Consider the following 8,412-nt stretch of genomic DNA (forward strand, 5'->3'; position numbering starts at 1 on the left):
CGATTATTCATTGGGAGAACATATTTTTATTGCACTTTCACATTGAAATAAACAGACCGCTGCTTTCAGCTCCATGTTGTGCTACATTCCTGCTCATGTACAAATCTTTGCATCTGAGACTAGTACTTAAGTGTCACGTTTGGAATAATTTTCTCTTTATTTAAAAAAAATAAATAAAGCATTATTTTATGGCAAACTATTACAGGGGGACACTGGCGAGATAGACAATATTAAAAACACATCGGGTCAGGTGGGGTTTTATTGTTATTCCTCTATATACGTAGGAAAGTAATGCCATTTCTCCAGGACCACTGGTGCAACACATAGCAGTACATAAGACTACATGAAGTGCAAATGCCCAACAGTGCGAGACAAGTGCAGGACAATAAATACACAGGACAATAAATACACTGAACAATAAATACACAGGACAATAAATACACTGAACAATAAATACACAGGACAATGAACACGTGGGACAACAGAGCAGGGTTGCATGGGAAAAAACTAAAAATCCTACAGTCCTGGATTCATTGGAGGATCATCTCTGAATCTTCTCACAATGTAAATGTCAGTCCGATGACTCCTACAGCGATGATCAATCCTAGTAGAACAGGCCGCACTGTAACTTCAGCGCTGTTGGTGGTTGTTAACTCTTGTAGCCCTGGTGAAAACATCATAACTTTTTAAATAAAAGGACGTTTTCAAAGCTGTAGATGAGAAACTGTGCAGCTGTGAACACTAAGAGGAATTTATGTGTCGGTTTGGTCTTTTCACGCTACCTGACATCACGGAGACTGACTATACAGTACATCAGTACAAACAGTACAAAGTGGGACTGCATTTTCAATAAAAACTCAAACTAGACTGGAATGTTCCCTCAGCTCACAGGACTTATCAACAAAACCATTAGCTTTCAGTTTTCGAGGTTTTTAAGGAAGATCAGAATAAGGGATAAACTTACCTTCTACCTTCAGTAAAACAGCTCGCGGTTCTCCGTCCTGAGATTCATCATGGATCAGACACTGATATACTCCTGCATCAGACAGGCGAACTGAACCGATGTGAAGAGAGAGATCACCGTCTAGAAAGCCTTCTACTGACATCATAAATCTGCTTTCTGATGCTTCATCGGTAGTCACTGATCTGTTTGCATGAGTGTACAGCAGAACCTTTTGTCCATCTTTCTTCCATTTGACGTCTTTAACATCTTGTCGAGTGTCTCCGTAGCACGGGAGGGTGACGTTCTCCCCCTCGAAAGCCTTTACGCCCGTCGGAACTGTCGGGCAAAAACAAACCGTGTTCTTCGTTTTAGCTTCACTACCGTGCTTTTCTGTAAGAGCTACACCTGGTCCAGTGGCTGGTCAGACTTTACTACTGACACGTTAAGAGTGACATCATTTCCTGCTCATGACAGCAAGCACACTTACCAATAACTTTCAGTTTGACTTCAGTAACTGATTCTCCATTACAGCTGCACCTGTAGGAGCCGGCATCATTGTAGGCGACTGAACTGATCTTCAGGGAGAAGTCTCCTCTGCTCTGATCTCCTGGTACTGCAAATCTTTTCTGATAACGCTGTTCACTGCGACACATCCGGCCTTCAGCAATCACGGCGTTGCCGGGAATGAAGCGGGTCCACCGACCCACCGGACAAGGTCCAGAGCAGGTACACGGGAAGGTGACGGGTTCATTCACTATGATTTCTCTGACGATAAAGGCGTGGCACTGCAGCAGCAACAGGTACACTAATAGATCGGACAGCAAGTTACAATAGACATTTCAACATCAGACACAATCAAGTCAGAAGAATTTCCTGTCTATCACTGATAGCTGTTTTAGTTCACTCTTTCGGAAATCATCTGGACACAGCATGGAAAAGGCTTTCAATCTTTTTCCTCCATGAGCCCCAGCCATCAACACCCCGGGCGAAAAATGAATAAATCAATCAGATTTTTGCCTGTTATTAACTGTAAAATAATACAGCAGCATGGTGGTTATAACAAACAATAACCACCATGCTGCTGAGCGCACTCACGCTTGAGCGCACTCTCGCATGAGCGCACTCACTGGCGTATTCTTGCTCCCGTCCCCATCCCCCCCGGGTCCGTTATACAGAATGAAAAACAGTAAATGGTAAAATGGCGCAGTTATATAGCGCTTTTATCCAAAGCGCTTTACACACTGTGTCTCATTCACACACACACACTCACACACCAATGCTAGCAGAGCTGCCATGCAAGGTGCTAGCTTACCATCGGGAGCAACTTGGGGTTCAGTGTCTTGCCCAAGGACACTTCGACATGTGACTCCACATGAAGAATGCCGGGAACCGCCAACCCTACGATTAGTGGACAACCCGCTCTACCAACTGAGCCACAGCCGCCCCGTGTAAAACAGTAATACTTACCAGACATTAAAACCGACTTCATTCTTTTTCCTCCTCAGAATTACACACCTACAATACACATCATCTCCACAGGTATTTAACATGCGGTGAGGAAGGACAACACACAACAGTCTTCATTACTTATTATTACTTACTTATTACTTATTGTTAATAATAATAATACTTATTACTAACAAAACAATTCAGCAAATAAATAAATGAATTAACTTACAGCTGCAAAACTTTTCTCAAAGTCCGACTGAAGACTTAAAGTCCAATCCAGTTTTATTTGTATAACGCTTTTAACAGTGGACGGTGTCCCAGAGCAGCTTTACGAAATATATCAGTTCAGGATATCCATTTTAAATGTATGAATTTATCCCTGATGAGCAGACAGAGGAGACGGTGGTGAGAGAAATAAATTCCCTCTGACACTAACGCGCTTTTAAATCAGAACATAGGCACAGAGTCAGTACCACCACACCCATTAGTGACTTGAGTTGCTGACTTGGTGTTTTGGGGGGGGGCTTGGCTGCCGTGTCAGCGGATTGGGGCTTGGGCAGAGCTTGGCTGTGTTTGGCTTAGCTGTGCGCCAAGAACTCGGCGGTGAAACACGGCCTGTCTTTCCGGAGACAAGTGTATATGTTCATCAACAACCGCGACCAGACACTGGATGTTAGCTTCAAGGGTAAAGTCGGTGACGGCAGTTAGACCGTTTTTGCCACCACCGAACGCCTGAGGTGTTTCGGGTGTGGGGAGATCGGGCATAAACGGCTGAGCTGCGCACACAGAGCGGTGCAGCCGGGGAGCTCCGGGGGCGACACGGCCGGGGTACAGCAGCAGCAGCGCGGAGACAGCCAGCAGGGGGACACCAAAGTGTCCGTAGTGTATGAATGTGTGTGTGTGTGTGTGTGTGTGTGTGTGTGTGTGTGCCCTGCGATGGATTGGCACCCTGTCCAGGGTGTACCCCGCCTTGTGCCCCATGCCCCCTGGGATAGGCTCCAGGTTCCCCGTGACCCTGAAGAGGGAGTAAGCGGTAGATGATGGATGGATGGATGGATTGATTGATTCTGTAAAACTTTAAAATACAATTTTGCTCAGCTGTGAATATGATTTCACTTTGATTTAATTTCCAAACAGTTAAATAGTTACTTATTACATGTATATATTGTTCAGAACTACATCTATAACTCTATTTATATTTATGATGTTAATTTTAACACTTTAAGTGATTTTGCATTGGCCATCTCTAAAATAAGTGATTTAATATCTTCACTGCACTGTTAGCTATGCGATGCACTTCGTTATTGTCACTGACGTCAATTTTACCACATTTGTGAATGTCAGACGTCAAGCATTAAACACGATTATTTCTACAGTCTACACCTGTATTCTTCATGGTTTCTTCATTCATGATTGTCTTTTTTCTGATTGGTTCATATTTTCCTCCTGAAGCTCTTTGTAAAGTTTTAAAATTTGTTAATTTCTCCAGTATTTGTTAAAACGTATATAACTGAAATAATATATTTTTATGACAAGTCTAAGTTTACAGTGAATTATTTGACACCCAAAAGTAAGGTTTTTTTTTTTTTTTTTTTTTTACACAAAAGGTTCCACTTACCTTTGTTGAAATAGTACGTGTTATATGTTTAATTTAATATAAAAACCTATTTAAAATATTTTCAGTTAAAAACAAAGATTGAGTTTGAAGTTTTATATATATTTTTATTGCATGAGATAAAATGTGTTTTTTTAACCTTCATACTCGAGTCAAAACAGGTATTTTTAGCAAACAATTTCAGAGCAAAAGCAACAAGCAAAGCAATTTTAAAAAAGTTAACACATGAACCAAATGACGTTCCAGTCACAGAGGTGACTTTTAACATGAAAATGAATAAAAGCTAAACTTCTCATCTTAAATGTAAGTAAAGTATTCTGAAACATAACATGAAATTAAAATAAATAAATGTAACATTTAAAACCCTTTGTCATGTATCAATGAGGGAACTCTGGACTTCATTTCCCAGCAGCCACTGCAACATATTACATCCTTGTCACATGACCACCTGAATTACGTTTCGGTTAAGGAGCGCACTAGTATATATGCCACTGTTTGCACTGCTTTCTTTGTCTCACGTAATTGAACATAAAATGAACTATAAATGTTATGCACAAGTATTATAACTTCTGTGTTACATTTTAAATAAAACCTCTCAACTTTTTATTTATAAAATATTTATTTGTTATTGACGATCCTTTTTTCCACTTAATGTTTTCTTCTTTAATATATCTTTTGCTGCATTTATCTTTTACATTTACAATATTAATTATCACCAATAAAATCACACCGCTACCAGTAGGGGGGGGGGGGGGGGGGGGGTTGGTTTACATTAACAGAGGAATATTCATAATTTCGGAGCAATGAAGCAACTTTACTTCGGATTGCATCAAAGAAAACTGACATGTCTGCCACCCAGACAATTAAATATAAAGTTGGGGAATATATTCCAAACTCTATCTTTATTTATTTATTTTTTTAAATATACATATTCAATTGTCTATTTTATCTTAAAAACATTATTGAGGTCTGTAAAATGTAAAACTTCGAGCCCAGATTTCTATGTGTAACTTTATTTAATCTTTGCTAGGTTTTGGTATAAGTGTAACCACTCCTTGTTTTAGTGAAACAGGAAGTTGTCCCAAATCAATTGATTCTTTGAAAACAGGAAGTTAAAAGGGTTCAGGATCATTACAAAATGCGTTAAAAACTCCTCCGTCAATCCGTCATTTCCAGGAGATTTATTGTCTTTAAGACCGTTTATACAATCTGTAACTTCCTGAATGATGAACTCTTTATCACGTGAATTACTGAAATCCGCTCTAATCTGATTAATATTGGCTGTTAAATTGATAAGGAAAAAAAATCTATATTATTGGGTTGATTAAGTGAACTGTGTAGATTACTATAAAACTGAGTACCAAAGTTACCTACGTCCTTAGGAGTCTCCATAGCAACACCGTTTATTATTAATATGTTCATAGAGGTTATTTCCCTATTTCTTTTTTCGTTAACTGAAAAAGTATTTGTTTTTTTCCTCCTGCTTCCATCCATTTTTGTCTTGACCTAACAAAAGCAGCTCTAGCTTTCTCTTAATAAATATTATCTAGATCATTCAGTTTTAATAAATCATTGTCTGATATATTTGGGTTATTTTTTGCATGTTATGGACATTATTTCATTAATTATCATGTTTTCATTTTCTTTATTCTTTCTTGTAATGGATTTTCCATAAGCTAAGTTTTGTTTGTTCCCAAGTATTTCCCATGAATCTGAATCATAGAAGCCTGTTGCGAATACTTAATAATTATGTTCTTAACTTGCTCGCAAAAATCGTTATGTTTCAATAGATTATTATTTCATTTCCCTTCGTTATGTATCGTTATGTAGGCTTTGATAAGAATTTTCAGGGTGGTCTATAGATTTTGGCAGAGTAGCGTACATCTGCTATCAGGAAAGCCAAATCAGATTATTACCTGACCTTATTACAAGCTCTCATTCTTATCCTGAAAGTCTTTGGAAGGCTGAAAATTCCATGAAAATGGATAATATCACCTGTGTACCTAATTACTGTATGCTTGATGAGAGAATAACCTCTGAACAAAAAGAGAGTCTGTTTAGAATTTAACAAGCGCCATTATTAAAAAAATGTTTACTAAAATGGTTACTTAAAAAAAAATATGGCAACAAAGTAACACGTAATATGATTGAATAGATGTTAAGTACTACAACTTTATATAAATAAATAAAAAAAAAATTAAGTCCACGGTAAGAAAAGCAACAATTAAAATGTGTTGGCTTTAGTAATAGCATGCCAAATGATGGTTTATATAGCCCAAAAATATTGAGTAAATCCAAATTAATTTCACAAGGAAAACTGATTTATATTTACTGACTTTAAGAGAAAATGAATGCCACCCAGACAATTAAATATAAAGTTGGGGAATATATTCCACAATCTATCTCTATTTTTAAAAAATATATATTCCATTATCTATTTTATCTTAAAAACATTATTGAGGTCTGTAAAATGTAAAACTTCGAGCCCAGTTTTCTATGTGTAACTTTATTTAATCTTTGCTAGGTTTTGGTATAAGTGTAACCACTCCTTGTTTTAGTGAAACAGGAAGTTGTCCCATGCGGACGCATGGTGGTTTAGTGGTTAGCACGTCCGCCTCACACCTCCAGGTTCATGCCGTGGCCCTGTGTGTGCGGTGTTTGGATGTTCTCCCCGTGCTGCGGGGGTTGTGAAACTGTAAGTTACTAGTCAACTTAATCCTTTACATGGTATTCATAAGGTGCCATAACTTTCTGCTACTCTATGGATCATGCTGAAGTTTGAACAAAATGGTTTGACTTAATATCCGCAGCAGTGGTGTACAAGCCATTTCTTCCTAATTTGTTTATGAACTTTTACTGAATGCCTAAATGGAATAAAAAATATTTGCCAGATTCAGATACCCATAATCAAATTATTATAAAGTATGAGTTGGTAACTTATCAACAAAAACTGTACTATCATTTCTAATATAATGCATTTAATATGGAAAAATATATTCACTGAAATATTTCAGAGACTTTTTTTTTTATTTTTTTTTTACACTAAATGTCTAATATTCTGTTCTGGTGGAAATTTGCCTTAACTGTTCAAGTAATTTGGAACCTTTAAAAATAACTCGACTGCTTCTATACCTTTGGCTTATAGTGTATATGACTGCTCACTGTCATAAACCCATACAAGGAAATAAAAAGTAATCATTTTGACTCCAGATCAGGAGTGGGTAAAGACAGACTGGTGATCTGATCTATATTATATATGCATACTTTAGATAATGCCTCTCTGAGGACCATGTTGCATAGTTCCCAATTTGAAGTACTGTAGAACTCCTCAGCATTAGATCACCCCATTTACTCCTGTATACTCTTTCCATGCCTTCCTGCTCTTTGCCTGGCAAAGCCATTCACAAAACATATTTGACAGTTGGGGCCTCATTCTAAAATCACCAGATACCAAATGTACGACAGTTTTTTCCTGCTGCCACCACTAAATATAAATGTTTATACCTTAAGTAATGTAGTCACGGAGGGTATGTACATTTTTCACCACTACATTCATATTTTTATTACACTTTCACATTGAAATAATATTTTATGGCAAACTATTACAGGGGGACACTGGCGAGATAGACAATACCAGAAACACATCGGGTCAGGTGGGGTTTTATTGTTATTCCTCTATATACGTAGGAAAGTAATGCCATTTCTCCAGGACCACTGGTGCAACACATAGCAGTACATAAGACTACATAAAGTGCAAATACCCAACAGTGTGAGACAAGTGCAGGACAATAAATACACTGAACAATACATACACAGGACAATAAATACACTGAACAATAAATACACAGGACAATGAACACATGGGACAACAGAGCAGGGTTGCATGGGAAAAAACTAAAAATCCTACAGTCCTGGATTTATTGGAGGATCATCTCTGAATCTTCTCACAATGTAAATGTCAGTCCGATGAGTCCTACAGCGATGATCAATCCTAGTAGAACAGGCCGCACTGTAACTTCAGCGCTGTTGGTGGTTGTTAACTCTTGTAGCCCTGGTGAAAACATCATAACTTTTTAAATAAAAGGACGTTTTCAAAGCTGTAGATGAGAAACTGTGCAGCTGTGAACACTAAGAGGAATTTATGTGTCGGTTTGGTCTTTTCACGCTACCTGACATCACGGAGACTGACTATACAGTACATCAGTACAAACAGTACAAAGTGGGACTGCATTTTCCAATAAAAACTCAAACTAGACTGGAATGTTCCCTCAGCTCACAGGAAGTATCAACAAAACCATTAGCTTTCAGTTTTCGAGGTTTTTAAGGAAGATCAGAATAAGGGATAAACTTACCTTCTACCTTCAGTAAAACAGCTCGCGGTTCTCCGTCCTGAGATTCATCATGG

General features: G+C 38.0%; 2 protein-coding genes across 2 annotated transcripts in view; both read right to left on the reverse strand.

Moving 5' to 3' along the window:
• Positions 1-30: 30 nt before the first annotated feature.
• LOC108273505 (uncharacterized) lies at positions 31-2,472 on the reverse strand. The gene is made up of 4 exons (XM_017482777.3): positions 2,411-2,472; positions 1,431-1,748; positions 965-1,279; positions 31-664 (listed from the first exon to the last, which is right to left on the reverse strand). The coding sequence occupies exons 1-4, from the start codon at positions 2,430-2,432 to the stop codon at positions 558-560; spliced, it is 762 nt and encodes a 253-aa protein (XP_017338266.2). The 5' UTR covers positions 2,433-2,472; the 3' UTR covers positions 31-557.
• A 5,179-nt stretch (positions 2,473-7,651) lies between these two features.
• Positions 7,652-8,412, reverse strand: part of LOC128634602 (uncharacterized) — a 2,728-nt gene continuing 1,967 nt past the window's right edge. The window contains exons 4-5 of the mRNA XM_053685296.1: positions 8,360-8,412; positions 7,652-8,058 (exon numbers count right to left, since the gene is read on the reverse strand). The exon at positions 8,360-8,412 is cut by the window's right edge and continues 262 nt beyond it. Of these exons, the coding sequence (XP_053541271.1) occupies positions 7,952-8,058; positions 8,360-8,412 (160 nt within the window). The 3' untranslated portion in view covers positions 7,652-7,951. The remainder of the gene's footprint in view (positions 8,059-8,359) is intronic.

Source organism: Ictalurus punctatus, chromosome 13 (genome assembly GCF_001660625.3).
Source record: "Ictalurus punctatus breed USDA103 chromosome 13, Coco_2.0, whole genome shotgun sequence".
Classification (NCBI taxonomy): domain Eukaryota; kingdom Metazoa; phylum Chordata; class Actinopteri; order Siluriformes; family Ictaluridae; genus Ictalurus; species Ictalurus punctatus.

Coding starts and splice junctions, on each gene's coding strand:
- LOC108273505 (XM_017482777.3), bottom strand. CDS start 2,432: ATGAAGTCGGTTTTAATGTCTG. Junction 1,280..1,430: donor AGTCAAACTGAAAGTTATTG/GTAAGTGTGCTT, acceptor TTTGCCCGACAG/TTCCGACGGGCGTAAAGGCT. Junction 665..964: donor TGTTTTACTGAAGGTAGAAG/GTAAGTTTATCC, acceptor TGTTTTCACCAG/GGCTACAAGAGTTAACAACC.